The sequence below is a fragment of the Aythya ferina genome (assembly GCF_964211825.1).
Source record: "Aythya ferina genome assembly, chromosome: 9".
NCBI classification, from domain to species: domain Eukaryota; kingdom Metazoa; phylum Chordata; class Aves; order Anseriformes; family Anatidae; genus Aythya; species Aythya ferina.
Genome location: NC_140305.1, coordinates 27,795,311 through 27,814,451, shown reverse-complemented (window position 1 = coordinate 27,814,451; position 19,141 = coordinate 27,795,311). Strand labels below are relative to the sequence as shown.

At 43.2% G+C, this 19,141-nt stretch overlaps 2 protein-coding genes across 17 annotated transcripts in view; one reads left to right on the top strand and one right to left on the bottom strand.

Annotated features, from left to right (window-relative positions):
* Nucleotides 1–19,141, top strand: part of MED12L (mediator complex subunit 12L) — a 180,192-nt gene that overhangs the window by 130,138 nt on the left and 30,913 nt on the right. For 8 of the 14 annotated variants that reach the window (XM_084529391.1, XM_084529395.1, XM_084529388.1 and 5 more), the window contains 2 exons: nt 1,537–1,621; nt 2,059–3,303. In XM_084529391.1, coding sequence (XP_084385517.1) covers nt 1,537–1,621; nt 2,059–2,111 — 138 coding nt within the window. In that variant the 3' untranslated portion in view covers nt 2,112–3,303. Of the gene's footprint in view, nt 1–1,536; nt 1,622–2,012; nt 3,304–19,141 lie in introns of those variants that run through there. The other 6 variants (XM_084529397.1, XM_084529399.1, XM_084529389.1 and 3 more) reach the window with 3 other exon arrangements.
* Nucleotides 4,863–18,821, bottom strand: IGSF10 (immunoglobulin superfamily member 10). Of its 3 annotated transcripts, none has more exons than XM_084530067.1 (7): nt 18,668–18,821; nt 18,266–18,515; nt 16,223–16,352; nt 14,481–14,871; nt 9,000–13,352; nt 7,466–8,366; nt 4,863–7,279 (listed from the first exon to the last, which is right to left on the bottom strand). In XM_084530067.1, the coding sequence occupies exons 2-7, from the start codon at nt 18,457–18,459 to the stop codon at nt 5,371–5,373; spliced, it is 7,878 nt and encodes a 2,625-aa protein (XP_084386193.1). In that variant the 5' UTR covers nt 18,460–18,515; nt 18,668–18,821; the 3' UTR covers nt 4,863–5,370. The 3 variants fall into 3 exon arrangements, with proteins under 3 accessions (XP_084386193.1, XP_084386194.1, XP_084386195.1); XM_084530068.1 differs by lacking the exon at nt 18,668–18,821 and adding an exon at nt 16,508–16,586 and having other exon boundaries at nt 16,223–16,400; nt 18,266–18,394; XM_084530069.1 differs by lacking the exon at nt 18,668–18,821 and adding an exon at nt 16,508–16,586 and having other exon boundaries at nt 16,223–16,395; nt 18,266–18,394.

Here is a 19,141-nt window from a genome sequence, read left to right as displayed (position 1 = left end):
TGAAAAATAGACTGTTGTCTAGCTAGGGAATAATGCAGGCTGTCAGATAGACCAATTAGAGATTAAATTCTGCTTTGATGTAGATACAGATAGTGTGCAAATTGGTGAAAGTCAGTGCATTTACACCAAGGGTGCTTTTGAAGCGATCGAAGTCATGATTTACTTCATTAACAGCAGATTTATTTGGATGCTTTTTGTGTCTAATTCCACTGTGCTTAGTGGCACACGCTGTGAGGGCTTTGCCTTGATCCCTGTGGGTTTCAGGTCAGGGTCAGAGCGATGACCGGTTTGCTCCATGGATGAGCGTGCCCAGCTGGGCGGGCACTGAGCAGTCCCCATTCCTCTGGAGCCAAGAATCAAGCACGCAGCTACAGCCCTGCAGCGGACCAAACAACCTCTGCCTTGTGCTTATCGCTCCTGTTATCTGAAGTGCCACTGCCCTGGGAGAAACGTTTTTTTGGAAGCTTAAGTTTCTTTTGAGTATTACACTTCAAATACTTGCAAGTGTTTAAAAATGCCCACAAGGCTGTTAATTTTGGTTAGCAGTTTTGATTTGCCTTAGCTTTGAACAAAGCAGACAGTAAAGCTGCTTGAAGTGACTTGTGGGATGAATACTGGCCTCTCCAGAGCTGGAAAAGATGAGCTTTTTGTAACAGAGATGGGACACGTGATACCTACAACATCACTGGAAAAGTGTAAAATTTCAGGGAATGAAGACAACAAACATTTTGTAAGTTTTAAGTGTGCTCAATGTGTCCTTACTGTGCCGTTAAAATTTGGTCAGGATCTACATCGAAGGCAGGTCTGCCTTTCTTCTGTTGTCCTCTACCTGCGCTGTCAGCAGCTCGCATGCTCGTGTCTCCTCCTGGGTTAGGTGACTGAAATAGCTCCCCACTACAAGGCCAGGCTGGAGCAGCTGCTGTAAGATCAGGACATGAGCATCTGTGTTACTGCCTCCTGTGAAGCAATTGCTCTTCCTGGGCAGCAGCAGCTTTGGGGCTGCCTCCTGTTCGCTGCCACCTCCCCAGCACTTCTCTGCCGCTGCTCAGCCTCATCGCCACGCAGTTCTGGGAGTGCTGGCAGAAGAGCAAGGCAGGAATTTTTTGAAAGACCCAGAGAAGAAAGTAGTTTTGAAGAAATGCTGGGATCTTCTCCTGGTGGTGTCAGCCTGGAGGTGGATGGGATGGGTCATGGTGTCCCAGTGACCTGCAGTGCCAGCAGTGGTGCTCCTGTGCCAGCCCTGCCAGGAGCTCGGCAGCGCAGCTTTCAGGAGGGCACTGGGACAGCTGCCAAGGAGGGTTTTCTGCTCACTCAGTGCTGTGTTTGATGCCTATCACAGCCCTGCTGGAGAAGGTGGGGGGCTGACCCCCAGACATCCTCATGCTGGGGACGCACAGAGCTGTGTCCACCAGCACCATGACTGTTCACGGCTGCACTTCTGTAACATGTGTTAAGGCACAAGTTGAACACTTTTTGCTGTTACTTGGCATGCCACTTACGCTATGCTCCTTTCTTCCATCTTTCTGTTTACTTCAGCAGTTTCCACGTCAAGGCTTACAACAGACACAGCAGCAGCAACAGACGGCGGCACTGGTCAGGCAACTCCAGAAGCAGCTCTCTAGTAAGTAGAGTCTGTGTGCATACACGTGTGTGTGTCTGTACTGGGGTATGGAATTACTTTTCTGGAGACAGTCTGCCTGTTTTAGTCCTGCCATGCATGCGTGTAAGTAATTTAACAGCAGGTTACAGACCCCAGCTGCAATGCAGTAGCACAATTCTGGTGCTTGCACATCCCCTGCACTTCTGTTGGTCTCTGGAGGCACCTGCAGGACTGGTGGCCCATTCACGATCTGCTGCCCGTTTTGTCCCCTCACTTCCATAGCCATACTGCTGGCAAAGTCCCTGAGGAAATTAGCAAAACATGCGTGCATTAGACAGGTATATAAGGGAATGTGTTGACTATTACTTGCTATTGCTATGTGAAATATAGGTGTTTTTCTGTATTTTTGTAGAGTACAGTCGTGAGGCACAAACACTTCCCTTTACTTTGTCAACCAGGTAACCAGCCACAACAAGGAGTGAATCAATATGGGCATCCTTCACACTTCTAAATGAAAAAGATGGAAAGGAGACGTAGTGTTACGTTTGCACTGAAGAACAGAACATTCAAATTTCAATGCACTAGTTATTGCTAGAAAGCAAACTTTCGTTTTCTTCTCTTATTTCAATAATTATTTTTTTGTGCTGCAGTTGATGTGAATATGTAACAAGTTTTTTTTGGGTTTTGATTTCCTTTGCATTTAATTAGATTTAAATGTAGGGATGTGTGGGCCTACTTGAAGAATGTTATTGCAGATTTTATGAATTTGGTGCTTTTTAGGTCCTGTTACTTTTAAAGAGGACAAAGAATGCTGGATTTATTTATTTGTGGGAAACACTTTCTTGTTATTCTTTTTTTTTGTTTGTTATTTTTTAAGAACTGCACTGGACCAAACTACTGAATTGAAAGGCACTTCCAATTTTGGCATAGAAGTTGATTTGTTCATTAAAATATTCACATCTTTGTTTAATGGTAGAACAAGTGTTAATTTAAATTGTATTCATTTGACTGTAATTTTCATATGCACTTTATAAAGTTCTTTGTTTAAAGTAATAATTCTCTCTTGCTCTCATTGTGGTAAGAAGGTGCTGAAGTGGGTTTATTGCTTGTATTAGAACCTCTTAAAATTTATATTAAAAGCCACAATGTAATGTTAATAAACCTACTAGAAGTAGCAGTGTATTTTCATATTTGGTCCTTTCAATATAAAGTTCATTGGTGATCAGTTGAAAGAGTACAAAACATAGTAACAAGGACTGAGCAGTCGGAATAGGTTTTACTCTGCTCATCTAGGGCAGTCTCCGAGTCCTGGTAAAGCCTGACGAGAGACAACTCTGTATCTCGATGGGTTCAGTAAGAATATCTCATACGAGGGTTCACAAGGAGAGGGTGGAAAAGCCACCAGAGTCTTTCTTGCTGTTTCAGTGTTTCTGTAGCTGACACGTGTGTATACTGAAGTCGCCCTATATGAGTTATTCCTGTTATATATGTCTACTACTACTTACTTTGTATGTTAACTATTTAAAATTCTGGGTTTGATGCTTGATTGCTAAGTGAGTTTCAGTGGTGTAATGCATTATTTATCATCAGCCGAGTACAAAACTACAAGTAAATTACAAATCAAACCATTATTTAAACCTGTTCAAATATGTCATAATTTTGAGTTTAAAACAAAAGAATAAATTTATTACTATTTTATGTAATTTAGGAGTCAGTCTACTTGATATTTTAAATGCTTTCATTTTGAATATGGAACAAGCAGGGCATTAAAAATACACATAGGAATGCTTTTTTGCTGTTCTGTATTAACTCAGTATGCTTAATCTGCCATACATGGAGTTTACAGGTGGTGGTGTAGTCGGGTGTCCTGCAGGGTGGGGGACAGATGCATGGCACACACCGCAGAGAGCTGCAGAAGGACGGGCAATGGTGAGTGAGGGAACACCCCCAGCACCAAAATCTCAGGAATTTGTGTCACAGATATCCCATATTACAAGGTTATTTCTATATGCTTTACAACAATAGGAATCATTCAAGCTGTAGACTGTTATACTTGCCTTATATGATCCCATCCAGGAAGATTTAATTAATACTTAAATTTCGTATGTTTTGATTGTCTTTTGGAATAGTCAGGGAAGTTTTACTTGCATAAACTTCTTTTATTTTTTTTAACAGAGGTTTACTTATCCCTTGTGTCAGAGTTTACTGTTCTTCATAGCAGAAGTAGCTATTACAGATATTGCATAGTGAGATTCATGTAATCCAGACAGTTTGTGGGTACTCTGTCAACACTACAGAAGGAAGGAACAAGCACACAGTGAACTGCATGCATGCGACTTATGTCAGGAGATGATTGAGCCAGCACAAAAGTAATCCCAGCTGAGGTTATAGTCTTAAAAATAAATCCCCAAGCTGATTATAATGTGATTAAATGAGGTAGAATCTGCATTTAGCTCTTGGCACTAGAATACTTTCTCACCCCTGAGTATCTTATGGGTTAATCAGCTGCTGCTGAGATGTTAATGCAGGAGGTTCAGCTGCTGTTACTGCATTATCTTTGAGGAGTTCCACTGCAGACTCTTCTTAGAAGTGGTAGATATTATAGGCTGGAAAAGACATGTTACAATTCTTCTTTTTTTTTTTTTTTATATATTATTTTAAATATGTAAAGAGACAGAACTCACGAGGCAGGGATGGTTGCACTGAACCCTTTGTATATCCAGCAGACTTCCTGCGATGGATATGGACAGTGCTCTTGCCAAACAGCCGTGGCTTCAGCTGTGCAGTCCCTGCTCCTCCCCACTGAGGATGCAATGCAGGGTGCAGCAGGCTGCTAGAGCAGCTGGGACTGCAAGTGGCAACACAGACTTTTCCATGATCTCTTCTATGATACATGTACATCCCGAATTTGCAAATCTACCCTTCTATCCTGGCATTAATCTCAGGAAGAAAATGAGTAAGAAACTCAGAGCTTTATACCTACCTGCTGAATTGAGAAAGCAAAATTCTAAATTTACATGCAGACTGATGTATTTTTTTCTAGTGAGAAATCTTTAAAAGCGATTTTGTGACAACTGGAAAATTGTACCAACCTGGACTGTTACTATATCCAGTCTGTATTATTATTTTTTAAACAGTGTTAAGCAGAGCTTATTCTCTTTTTAAAAATTAGAACAAAATTGTTCTGTAAGTATCTTCCCAAAATTCTACAAAAAGACTATGAAACAAAGGTGTATTAAAAATAATTCACTACATGTTTCACCGTTGAATATTTATTAAAAAAAAAACAAAAACAAACAAAAAAAACAAACAAACAAAAAAACATACTGAATAATCAAACATAATAAGGTAATTTGTATCACAATTAAATCTGCTCTTTGGTTCTCAGATACTCTTGTTTTATGTGATCCATGCTCATGATCATCATAGAAGGTGGACAACATTAAACTATTTAAAAAGTCTATCCTTTTCTGAATGTCTCTAGGTACATTTCTAGAAAATAATTTTATTGAATATTCCAAGTTTGTTGGCAGAGCAAAAGTGCCTTATTATTTTTAAGTTCATTTAATCATGAAAGAATCAATGGTAGATAGTGACGCTAGATCTAATTTCCCCCAAGCCCTTTCTCCCTTTTTTGCATGGTCATTGCAGAGTGAATACTGTAAATGTATTTAGGCACTTACATGCCTTTGGCTGCCTTTGATTAAACTTATTCCAAGAATAAACTCAGTCCATCTGTAGGCTTTGCTATTCATTCTGTTTTTCTTATTTCAAATGACATGAATGTACGTTATTGTGAAGTCACTGCCAAGATGGTTCTTTGCCATGCACTTGTACATGCCAGAATCTGACGGCCGGGGATCCTGGATGACCAGTGTCCCTGGGGGATGAAGCAGTTTGCTCCTGGATGCTTGGCCTTGGTTACCTGTAGAGAGTATCGAGTGGTCAGGTAATTCCCACATAATTTCTGGTTTTGGTATTCCCAGTGCCATGCAGGTGAGTTGAACTGCTGCACCAGGCATCGTATGTACAGTCTGTGGTGGTCTGTTTGTAATCCTGGGGGGATAGGCTACAATAATGACAGGAACAGTTATAGATGACTCTCCAGCGTTATTATGGGCCTTACACACATAATTCCCTCTGTCGTGAATGGAAGCTTCTCGTATAACTAGAGTGCCATTTTCCAGCAGAATGTATTTCCTATTGATCTGAGGTCGATCCAGCACATAGCCACCTGGCAGGGTCCACGCTGTGTTTGGTTTGGGACTCCCGTCAGACAGGCAGTGGAGTGATAACGATTCCCCACTGATGCCCTTCACTGGCCCCTTGGGGTGCACCAGAATACTGGGCTTCTGGCCGATCTCCAAGATGATCAGCCTTTCAATGTAGCCAACTTTATTCTTAGCTGCACAGCGATACTTTCCTGCTTTGTCTCTGTTAGGATTGTAGATGGTAAGAGTGCCATTGCTTCCTGTAAGAAACTGGGAAGTCTTGATCCCCTTGGAAAACCATGTGCCATTAGGTAACATCCAGCTTATTTCAGGTGGAGGGTTTCCATCCACAGAACAATTCAGTGTGGTAGCTTTTCCAGGTTTTGCTATTATTTTTTCATTGAATGGATTTTTAAACATTGGTCGCCTTAGCATTTCCAATACCTCCAGCCGCACCACCAACATGCTCTCTCCCCAGTCATTACGCGCCACACAGATAAAATCTGCTGTGTCAGAAGGTCTTAGGTTCCGAATTTCAAGTGTTCCATTTTTGTATACTACAATCCTACTCCCATAATATGGAGCTGTTAGGAAAATGTTGTCAGGCATAATCCACATAATCTGAGGGGGAGGTGTCCCTTCTGCCCTGCAGTCGATTTGTTTCTTCGAATGCCTCACTGCTGTCACTTTAATAATTGTTTTATTGGTGTATAAACCATTTATGGTAGGTGGTTTAGCCTCAACATCCACTTTAAATAATTTTGTATCATCCCCTCCAGCATTACGGGCAACACACATATACTCCCCAGCATCCAGCAGTTTGACTTGACTCACTGACAGGGAACCATTAGCATGCAGGAAGTATCTGTCTGTTGAGGAGGAGATCATATCACTGGAAGGTAGCAACCAGAATATTTTTGGCTTGGGTTCTCCAACAACTTCACAGTCCAATAATGCCGTATCTCCAGCTTTCACTTTTATGTATGTCTTATAACTGTGCTTTATCTGAGCAGCTGCCGTTACGACAGTGATGTGTATTTTCATTTCATCTCTTCCCAGCGTGTTTTGGGCATAGCAGGTATAATCTCCCTCTTCTGTTATGCCGACTTTGTTGAGATACAGAGTTCCATTGTCAAAGAGGACGTATCTGCGAGACCTGTGTCCGCTGTCATCGGCCAGCATCACGTTATTGATCACTGTCCCATCTGGCAAACTCCAGGATATTTCTGGTGCAGGTGACCCAGAGGCCTTGCAGTCCACTTTGAAATCTTTTCCATATGGTACCAGTTTCTTGAAATACTGTTTCTGGTCAATCTTGGCAGGTTTCATTGTGATGCTGACTTTCATCAGTATCAGATCATCTCCAATTTTGTTTCTTGCAACACACAAATAGTCACCTGCATCCTTTTCAGTAACTGCGTCGATAACCAAGGATCCATTGGGATACACATGGATTCGACTTCCCATTCTGTTATGGGGAAAGAGGAAAAGAATTACAGAACAAAATAGTGAAGGTAAATACTGAGCATTGGAAGTTTGAGAGTGAATTTAGTTCACAATGTATTGTTTCAGTGACATAACAGCCCCTTACATAAGCATTGGAGAAAACAGTGTTTGAATTTTTCAAAGAGATGGGCAACAAAAGGACTCCTACCTGTGCCACTGGTCTACAACTGCCTTGGAAGGTAACCTCCAGATTATCCTGGGCTTTGGCTCCCCGGTCGCTGTGCAGTTCAGAAGCAATTTATCCCCGAAATTCAATCGCGTCATCTCTTGAGAGGCAGCAGCTATTTTGGGAAGTGTATCTCTCTGTTCCACCAGCAGGCTTACCACCCTCCTCTCCGAGCCAGTCGAGCTTGTAGCTATGCACTCGTAGTTCCCGCTGTCGGAAGGGGCGAGGTTGCTGAGGTGGAGGGTGCCGTTGGGGAACAGGAACAGCTTGGCGTTTATGAACTGCAGAGGTTTCACCACTGTTCCATCAAAGAGAACCCAGTGGACACTGGGATGAGGATTCCCTTCCACGGTGCAAGGGAATTTCAGGCTTTCCCCCATCGTTCCTGCAATTTGTTGTCGCTTTTCCTCCAAAATAACAGGAGGTGCCGCAATGACCTGCAGCTTTACAATCAGCATGTCAGTGCCTGCTGGATTTTTGGCCACGCATGTGTAGAGGCCCCTGTCATAAACAGTGACTTCCTCAATGATTAGAGTGCCGTCTGGTTGCACGTGAACTCTTTTATTTTCCTTAGAAGAGCTGGAGATGTACGTTTTGTTGGCCAGGACCCACGAGACCGTGGGAGGAGGCCTGCCCTCAGCTTGGCACTTCATTGCCACGGTCTTCCCGGAGTGTGCGGTGAGGAGCCGCGGCCTGCTGCCGGCGATGCGGGGCGGGTAGGCCACCACCGACAGCGTGACCAGGAGCCGCGCCGTGCCGAGCGGGCTGCCCGCCGAGCACAGGTACTGCCCGCGGTCCTGCAGGCCTGCCCGCGCGATGGAGAGCGTGCCGTTGGCAAACACCGTCCATCTGCCGCCGTCCGGGCTCTCCACAGCAGGGGGCCCTGCAGAAGTGGGGGGAAACAGCACAGCACATCAGGCCCTCCCTGGTCTGCTGCTTTTGTACTCCACACCTGAGTACGCTTTCCTTATCCTGGTCTGCTTTGCCCAAATAACCAAGACGATAGTGGTAAGAAATAGAAATAATAATTTGCATATAAAATAGAAATTACTGATTTTTAAAGTAGAAAAGCTTTAAAGTAAAAGCAAAAGCTAGTTCCTCAGTAGAGACAAGGCTTGGATGAGGCTTTGCACATCCAAAAATATTTTAGCATGGATGTAACTTGGCTTTGCATGTTCAAAAATATTTTGCCATAGTGGTAACGTGATTTGATGATTTGTTACCGTAGACAGTTTTTTCTTTTCATTTGTCTCATCATTCTGAAATAACAGGTAATAAGTACAGAACTATCATTAAATATAGGTTATACATGTATGTTTAAAATTCACATAAGCAACTCTTTTCATAATTGGTATTAAACAATGTATCATTTTTCTGACTATTTCCAAGTTCGTATTATCACTGATACTTCACAGTGCTCCTAGATGAAGCAATATTTAACTCTGACCTACAAACCATCTGCCAAGTTACAAGATAAGAGCAGGAGGTAAATTTCAGAGAGGTCTGTGAAGCTTACCTGATGATATCTTGGTCCACTGTATTGTTGGCTGGGGGTTACCAACGGCTTCACAAGGAATAAAAGCATCTGAATTAGCTAGCACGGTAAAAGCAGCTAATTTTCCTCCAATTATTCTGGGCTTTGCAAAATGATTTCTGCTTAAAGGGTGGAAGGATATAGGGCTGCTGGTGGTAGTTTCTTGATCTTGTCTCTTGTCAGACCTGCCTTTGGCAGGATTGTTCTTGTCCCTACCCCATGGAGAACCACACGGAGTAGCAGTCTGGGATGACTCTGGAACAGTCAGGGTGCTGACAGCTAATATTTTGCCTCTCTCTGTGCCTTCAGTAGGTGGCTTCTGCCTGAATCCAATCCCCCAGCTTGGAGGTGAGGAGGCTTCTGCCGTAGGTGTGGGTGGCCTGGCTGCTGCTGGGGCTGGCAGCGGGGCGGGATGCTGAGCACTGGGGGCAGCGGTGCCTGTGGCTGCAGGAGCTCTGGCACTTGGCTCACTTCTTCCTGGGAACGTGGGCTGTGCAACGTGGTTTTCTCGGGTAACTTTCTTCTCCATCTCACCTGCCGTTGTGGTGGCTTTGATTTGCTGTGCGGGTTTTGATCCAGCACCAACTGGAGTGGGTTGTGTGCTTGTGGCACTGAATGGCTTTGAAAGCAGTGGTGTGGTTTGGGTTGTTGTGGTGGCGGTCTGAGGAATAAGCCCACTGGGTGGTAACGTAACAGACTGGATATTCATCCGTGTGCTTGGGGTTGCTGATGTCTGCTTAGCTGCTGTAGGCATGTGCTGAGCTGTATCTGATGTAGCAAGGCTCCATGGCACTGGCATTTCTGTCACTAAGACTGCCCTTGAACTCTCAGGGAGAGGTTTTGCAGGTGTAAGACTTGCAGGTGTAGCTGCTGATTTGACTGTTGTCACGGCAGGTATGGCTGTATTCCCAGGAGGAACTGCTGTAGTGCTATGGCCCGTGGTCAAGCTTCGTGAAGTAGATGTTTTAGGGGGCCTTTTCCTCCTCTGACCTCTCTTTCTTCCCACTCTGAATGTTTTACTTTTGGTGCTTTTGGTGTCAGTTTGAGGAGTAACAATACGTATAACTGCTGGCTTCAAACTTGCTACATCCCGTACTTCAGTTGTGCTAGCTGCAGGACTAGAGTGAGAATGCAGCTCTGCAGTGGGAAGATGTTCTCCTGACTTACCATTGTCATAATGAACGGACTCATTTGAAGACAGGAAACCACTACTGTGATCCCCACCCACTGAAATGGGTGTAAAGGGCAAAGGAGAAATTTTGGATGTAGGTAATGCTGCTGTAGTTTTAGGAAGCAAGACTGATACCTCTGTTGATGGAAACACATCTGTCTGGTGTTCTGGTAACCTTTTCAGTACTTCCTTCTGAGTGTCATTTCCAAAGAGATGTTCCCCAGTAATTTTTCCTCCTTGGGAATTTTTTGATGAGGCTCTAGACTTAGTGTTGGGTGAGACTGATTCAAGAGTAGGAGATATCTTAGTGCTTACTGTGTGTGTAATTTCCGCAGCAACACGAGCTGTGTAGGTTGCTGTTGGTGGTCTGGTGCTAAAAGGCTGGACTCTGTAAGTACTTGTCTGAAATGGTGCACTGGTCTCTGATTTCTGTTGGGGGGTATTCTGGGTGCTTTTTGTAAAGAAAGGCTTCACCGCAGAAGTAGTTCTTTGCCTTGCAGCATGTTCACTGTTCTCTGCTGTGGGGAGTGCTGTGTTTTGAACAGCTCCTGCTGGGTACTCTAATGACATATTCATGGTGGAGGGGGAGGGCAGAGGTGCTTCTGGGCTAACTAGGTTGATGGAGCTGCTTAAATTATTTAAGGTAGGTAAATCTGATGTATATTTTGAAGACAAGAGGACACCTGGAGCTGTATTTCCTCTGACAGAGTCTTGCTTCCCAAAATGGTACCTGTGCTCTTTCATATTTGGAATACGCCCTGGCCTGACAATTTTTCTCCTACCAGAAATTTTTCTCCTTCTTCCATATTGCTGCTGAGGTGCATGAGTTGTAACATCCTGAATAATTTGAATTTTCTGATGAGTAATGGTGTTTGAGCCCAGTGGCAGCTTAGTAATTACTGGTTTCTGGGTGCTATGAAGGTAAACGTGCCCAGTTTCAGTATTTGGTTCACTGACTGTTGCTGCAGATATCTGATGATATGTTTTGGTGGAAATCTTATTAGTAGACTCTGTAAAAACATGTAGCTTGCCCACCGTATTTTCAGAAGTTACAGGTTTACTGGTGTCTGTAACATCTGCCATGGGTGTTGAAGACACAGGATTTAATTGCTGGCTAGGACTTTCTCCAGGAGATACCAGTCTTTGCTGAGTTGATTGTTTTATAGCATTTGCTGATATTTGACTTAAAGCAGGTCTTTCCCATGAGTTTGAGTTTGTAATTGTAGGGTTTAGATATGTTTGTGGCCTTCTGCTGTCAAATGAGACAGACTGTGAAGAAGGAGAGGGTAGCGGAGCTACAGCCTCTGCAGCCAGGAGGGAGGCTGTCCCAGCAGGACTGTTACTCGTGGTCATGCTGGGCCCTGCAGTTACCACACTTTGTCTTGCTTTCCCCAGAGAAGACACAGTGGCACTCTCTGTTACTGGTATCATGAATTCTTGTTCTGGAGATGAGAGATCACCAGATGTTTCCTCCTCTTCCACAGGTGCTTTTGAGAGCTGACGACCTTGAATAGCTGGTTTTATTTCAACTTCTTGGTTTTCTACAAGAGTCGAGTTCCTCTTTGTTTTTTCCAGAAAGGCTGCCCAGCGCTGCGGATCAACCCTCCTGGCTGAGGAAACAAACTGTCTCCTCTGCCCCCTAAACCTCCTGCCCATTTTGTCCGTGTAGTGACGGTAGGATGGTTTCCCATAACTGTGCCTTTTATAGGCACTCTGTGTGACCTGGTTTCTGGATGCTGAGGCAGCAGATTCCTCATTAGCTATCAAGGGAGCCAGAGTAGCTGAAGGATTTGTATGCCTTCTAGCAGAGGCCAGCATTGCGTTTCCAGAGCCATCACTCTCTTCCCATTCTCCCACAGCTACATGTATTTTCTGTGGAGTGTTTTTGTCCTTTCTAACTAGCACTTGGAGAACCAAATGATCAACACCGTACTGATTGGCTGCAACACATCTGAAATAGCCACTGTCTTGCTCTGTTACCCCTTGTATTCTCAAGGTACCATTGTCAAAAATGTGTTTGTTTCTGACAGAATGATGAAGAATCACACGCTCGGGTAACACCCAACTAATAGCAGCATCTGGAACAGCAGCAGATGTACAGGGAAGGTAGAGTGTGCTGCCAACAGATGTGGAAAGGTGGGCTCCATTTACACTGCTGTGTTCCACATAAGGATCAACCACAGTAATTCTAAATGTGAGAATATCTGCGTCGTTGTAATTTGTGCCTATGCAGTGATAAAGCCCAGTGTCAAAGGTGTCAGCTGTTCGTAACGTAAATGTTCCAGTTTTAACTACTATAATTCTGCCATCCTCACTGATATAAGGGGCTCTCACTTTGCTCCCATCAGCTAATATCCACTCTATTGCAGGAGCTGGATCTCCGATTGCTTGGCAATCTAGTTCTACGGTCCCCCCAACTAAAACAGTGTGCTGTGTTTGTGTTTTATTGTCCCTGGAGATGATCGTCCAGTTATTTCTCACTTTTTTTTGATCAGGACTGGGCAAAATAATCTGGGCATCAGTGAAGTACTGGATGTGCAACGTGTTAAGTGTGGTTGCTGTCCTGTCTAACTGTAGTGCTACTTTGCTTTGCATTAACCAAGGTGGTTCGGCTCTCAGTTCTGCCTCTACATTGGTGTAAAGTTCATCTTTTTCAGAGTAGATTTGTTTATAGTGGTAAGCAGTAAAAGGTATTTTAGTTGCTAGGGCATTTCTTTCTAGTTTTAGGGGGAAATTACTGTACAGGGCCAGTATGCTCCATAGCTGCTGGATATGCTCATAAGCAATATCGCACACAAGAAATGCTGTGAATGATGTTTTCAGTATTGTGTTGTTGCCATCTTTGTCAAATGAGAGTGGAGATGTTTCTTTAGGTTTCTGGATGTTACAAACCAAGTTGCCACGACTTCCTGCTTGGTCGGTCATGTTCAAAACCATGGATCCTATAGGAGCCATGAAGTCCTTGGTAGACACAGAACTGAAATCCCCATCGTCTGGCACTGTGAGGTTTCTGAATTTCAGGGAGTGATGTATGACTGGCTTAGTGCAGGTTAAAGATGCAGAAGGAACAGTGACGAAGTTTCTTCCTTTATAATTCTGGGGGCTAGCACAAACTGGGCATTGCTGAGCACCAGAACTTCTGTCTTTTTTGCACTTTATGACATCTGAAGGGAAGAAAAACCCAGTAAGCTTTTGTGATACAATTTTTAGCATTAAGACACACATAGTTACCAACAAGTTGTTCTCTTGAGTACAATACAAATACAAAAAGTTCATCCTACAGTAGCCACTAGCCTGTGAGTTTTCCCTAGTGAAGCTGCCTGGTGACTGTTCCTGCTGCCAAGTAAGGGGCCGTTCAGTGGCAGCAGTGTTGGGAGCGCTCTGCTGGGGCACGCGGCCACTGCCTCCTGCTGAGGCTCGAGCAGTTCGGGGTAACACTAGGCTACCACCTGCAGCTTCTCAGGGCAGAAACAAAAAGCCCTCAAGTCCTGTTTCTCATTTCTTTTTTTGAAGAATCACGTACAATGTGTCCTTCATTCCTGTGAGTTAGGTAAAATTTATCTTCCTTATTCCCTGTGGATTTTCCTAGCACACGGAAGCTTCAGAGTGGCCAAGGAAAACATTTTGTTATGGAAAGCTGTACCTGGGAACAGATTAGGGCCACTAGATTCATTTAATTCAGGAAACTGGAGGGCATTAATCTGTTTATCCTGATTACATATACCTACAAAAATCCTGTTAACCATCACTCCTGGAAATAATAGAGAGAAGAGCTTAGAAGAATATATACATATATATATATATATATATATATTTCCTGCAGATGCATGGCACTATTTTAGGAGTAAAAAAAAAAAAAAAAAAGGAAAAAAGATAGAAAATAACATTTTAAGTAGAGGGGAAAAAATAAGAAATTATAAAAGTGCAAAAGAAAATATCAGGCTCATGTCAGAGTGCTATAATGGTCTACTATACATAATCAGTTAGTGGCAGGCTATGAAGGAGTGACAAGTTTCCTGTAGCTTCTTATGCTTCACATCTGGTACTTTAGTTTTGAATTTGCAGTGATTTTCATGTGGTGTGGTACAGCTGATAACACATCCAACACACTTTTAAAAGATCAGTATGTAGATGGTATGAACAAGACAGTAATTAACATGAAACAAATAAAAATTAATCAGATGTAGTTGCATTTCCAGTCTTCCTTGGAAGAATATTTAAATAAAGTACAATTGTATTAGAAAGAAAATTCATAATGGGGTTAAAAAACACAGACAAAGTCTTCAGCTCACCTGGCCTCTGTTTCGACCATTCTGCAAACCACTGTAGACTGCAATCACAGGACCATGGGTTTCCGTGGAGGTAAATACTCTCTAGCTCAGACATGTAGGAAAACATTTCTTGCGGTAGTGAAGTCAACGCATTTTCAGACAAATATATGTGCTTTATGGAGGATATTTTAAATATTTGTACATAGTTCAAGGTGACAAAAGTATCTGGATGAAGCTGCTTAATTAAGTTTCCTTCCAAATGGACCAACCTTAGAGATGTTAGTCCGTAGAAAACGTTTGGATTTACAATTTCAATTTTATTGTGGTCCATATGCAACCGTACCAAGCTCTTCAGACCATAAAAAACATCTTGCTGAAGTACACTGACCTTGTTATAACTCATTTTTAATACCTGTTGATGAAAAAGTGACAAGTGTATATTATTAACCCATATTATATTGCTGTAAAACTCCTCCTATATAACTTGCTATAAACTCCTAACAAATTTTCATTGATGGTTACTCTGTGAAGTGAAAATACTTCAATGGGTCAATACTGCAAGTGACTGGGAAAAAAAAAAAAAAAAAAAAAAAAAAAAAAAAAAAAAAACAGTGGGAGAAGTTATTTTTAAATGCAATTTTAGCTGCAAAGGACTACAAGGATACTTTCTTGTTCCAACCATCCATCAGGGCTATTTCTGCAGTCACATTCACAAAACGTAGAGATTAAAAGCAAAATAAATCAGTACTTAATTACTCACACAAAAAGTCCCAATTAAAGCACAATAGAACTACCAGGTTGTTCCTAGTTTCAGGATTTGTGTCATGTGAGATGTGTACTTGCCAAACCTAAACTCTGAGGTGCCATTTTGTTGCTGACAGGTTCAAATTCAGTAACTATGAGATGAACAAATCTGGCGTATTGCTCAGGTATTAAATATGGTACCTAAGACACCCTTTTCATTATTACTTTTACTGTTAGAATTATTCTGTTACAGTAAGGAATTCTGTATTTTGAAAATTAGTGAAGAAAAAAACTACAAAATCCAAATAATGTGCAAGTTTATTTGCCAAATATAACTCCATTAAAACTATATTTCAGTTAAAGAACAAAACAGGCATCAAATAATACATTTTTAAAATCTACATACATATATAATTATATAACCAAGGAACTGTAGTTCTTTTTAAAACATTAAAATATTTATATGTAATATATTAAGTTTCAATTCAGTAGGAGCCTTTTTTTTATGAAAGATAGAAAGGGACAGGACTACATTGTACTGAAAGGAAAGGGATATCTAAATGGAAAACTATCATCAAAAAAAAAAAAAAAAAGCAAAACGAAAAAAAAAGCAAAAAAAAAACAAAACACAAAAACCCAATAATTAACTATGACAATAACTGTGACAAATTAACTAAAAACAAGTTTACTACCACAATACAGTACTTGGAGCTCTATAATCTTTATCATTTGAACGTCTCAGTTGTGGTTGCCAATTAAGATACTGTTGACAGATGTCTACCAACATCTTCATTACACTTTTTATACTATAACTGAACGTCCACCTGGGAATGAAATACATTTCCCAATAGAATACTGGGTATTGCAGGCCCTTATCTTTCATATGGGTACAATTAGAAACAGAAAAGTAAGAGGCAAGAGACCGCTGGTCAGCTTCCACAGATTAGTTATTTCTGTCAGATTGTTTAAAGGCCATAATGAAAAGTGAGATTAGGTCATCCCCAACATTTATTTCTTACCTGTAATGAATGCAAATCAGTGAATGCCTTGTCCGGTATTGCATTGATCTCATTGCTGTGCAGCATCAGTAACTCCAGTTTCTCCAGGCCAGCAAAATCTGTTTCAGTCAGTTTAAGCAAGCTGTTGTAACTGTAATAAACATTTCATCCCAGACCTGGGTTTAGTCAGACAGCTAAACTTCACAAATTTTAAAACAAATGAAACAAAAACAAAAGAACAACACTTTGGATATGTATAAAGGTAGGGAGCACTTCTGATGGCAAAGATTAAATTTTAAATCATACCTTCACATTAGCACAAAAATTGGTAACTTGTCCATTGCGGCTTCCTTAAGATTGTATTCAAAGTGGGTAGTGTAAATAACTGCAAAAATATGCAGACAGAAATGACGGTTTTGGGCTTCAGTGTAAAAGAGTTTTCATGTAATGGTAGAATTTTGCAATACATTGATGCCTCTTTTAATTGAGGGCTTTCCCAACACTGCCGTACCACAGAGAAGACGATGCACAACAGCTTTCTTTGGGGTCAGAGACCTGCATACAACTAAGGGGCCTGGGCCGTGCCCTTCCTCTGCCAGCACCTGAGGAACGACGGCTGAGCCCCGACCATGGTGCAGGTGGGGTCTGCCGAGTGTCTCACAGCCCTGCCTTTGTCCTCCTGTCAGGAGAGGTGGCTGGACCGTGCTGTCTGCTCTTCTCAGTTGTACATCTTGAGTTCCATTTCCACTCCACAGGTCTTCAACGGTGCACACTACCTGTTCATGTAGACATAGCCTCTGCCTCCCCTGATCTCAAGGAGCATACACACAGCCTGGATAATCGAGGCTGAACTTAAACAGGAAGCCAAAAGTGAAACACTGAGAGCTCTTTAAATGAGAGCTCTACCGTTAGAGGAGGTTAGACCATAGGTCACATCTAAACCTAGCCAGTGTGAGTACTCAGAGAGTTGATGCTCCAGTGTCCTGGAACTGGTGTTGTGCAAGCCTTCCAAATACAGAGCACCTGCTCGTGATGCCTTTGACATCATGACTATTGCCATGCTTACATGACCCGATGAGAGGAATCTTCTCACGCTGCAGCCACACCTCCTACCTCCAATGGTAACAAGTGAGTGAGGTTAATTTCTCAGCCAGACAGAAGGCCTGTCCATAGCAGCAATTAACGTATTTCAAATATATGTCCCACGCCTCAGGTGACCCATAGTCTGGAGGAATTGGTACTTAGTCTTCACATACAGCACTTTGGGAAAACTTTGACAAACTCAAAGGAGGGAAAAGGCAGACAGGAGTCAGGAGCTGAGATCACGTTATATTGCCTAGCAGCAGAGGAGGGGGAAGACTTCCAAGTAAAGTTCTTTTGTACTTTTTGCATACACATACGGACAATTCAAAGGTTATGTGTATCAAAAGTGATACCAGGGTCAGTCAAACATTGCTGATTGGTTTTCTCATTTGATTGTATGACAGGATACTTGCAGGAAACTGCATTAACAGGCCAATTGTACCTGGGTAAAATCTACTCCTGGTTTCTTTTGACCCCTTAAAATACAGAACCATTTTGGAGGCTGAAATATACAGACAGGCAATACTTCCATAAACTGGATGGATAAAAACATAGCAAATAAGATTATGTGACATTCTGAAGTCACATCAGAAGTCTCTGAAGATTTTAACACACATACTGCATTTCCAGCCCCCTGCCTGAGCTCTGAGCTATCTTTTTCCAGTAAGAATTAGCTCAATTTCAAGCTCTTTCAGAGTTCCATACTAAAAAATGCAAGATATTCAGGTAATATAAAATAATTCATTTAAGTTCAAAGCTTTTTAATGTTCTTGCATCCCCCAAAATTCCACCCACTGTTGGAAGTCTTAGACTTTGCTAGCTCTCATTGCAACCACTTCTGATTAATGCAAAACATCCGTCTAAGATTTATTCCTTGCCTTGATTAATTTTTAGCCCTAAATCTGAAAACTCTTCATAATTATATGCAAAGTGTTGCAAGGTAAGTGGTCAGAATATTTGAAATCTTGGCATTAAACGTACCCCAGGTTGATGCGCTCCACGTTTGGAGGGATGCGTGGTGGGACGGCTGTGAAGTAGCGGAAAGTGCAGTGCACCTCGGTGGGGACGTAGCAGGCGCAGAGCCTGGGACAGGCGGTGCTGCCGGGGAGGGCGGCCAGGCAGGCACCGAGGAGGACCTCCAGCCACCAGGGTCTGCGTCTGTGCATTGCTGTCATCCTGCAGGAAGACACTACAACGCCATCCCTCACAGCGACAGGGAGCCAACGGATTCCTACAAGGAAACAAAACACAAGCGTTTATGGAGCCATCTGTGCGGAGTCGCTCGGTTCTAAGCTACGAGCAAAAGTCTGCAACTTAAAGAAAAAACACCCCACGGAACAGAGCCGCCGCTTTTGGGGTTCCCCTGGTTTTAGGTCTGCATACTGAAATGAAATATTTGTCGTTTCGGCCCCGCGCCTCCTTCGTTTGGCGAGACCGCCCCGCGAGCTGCTGCCTGCAGGTACGGCGGGGCCACGGGGAGCCTGGGGCACTTGGCCGCCGCTACACCGCGACTCCGGCTGTGCGGAGCGCTCGTAAATCTGCTAGCAATTTGTCCTCGGGAAGGAACACGTCAGCTCCTTTCTTGCCAGTAATTATTCCAAACAAAATTAACCAATTTCAAAGCCCCGCGCGCGGAGCCGCCGGGCTGCGGGAGCGACCGGCCCCGCTCCGCTCCGCCCCGCGCCCCGGCACCGCCCGCGGCCCTGCCCGCCCGGGCCGATACCGGGGCCGATACCGGGGCCGAGCCGTGCCGTACCAGGAGGGGCCAGCCCGGCCCGGCTCGGCCCAGCCCATCCCAGCCCACCCCGCCGCCTGCCGGGGGGCGCCGCCGCGGGTGCCCGGCCCGGCCCGACCCGG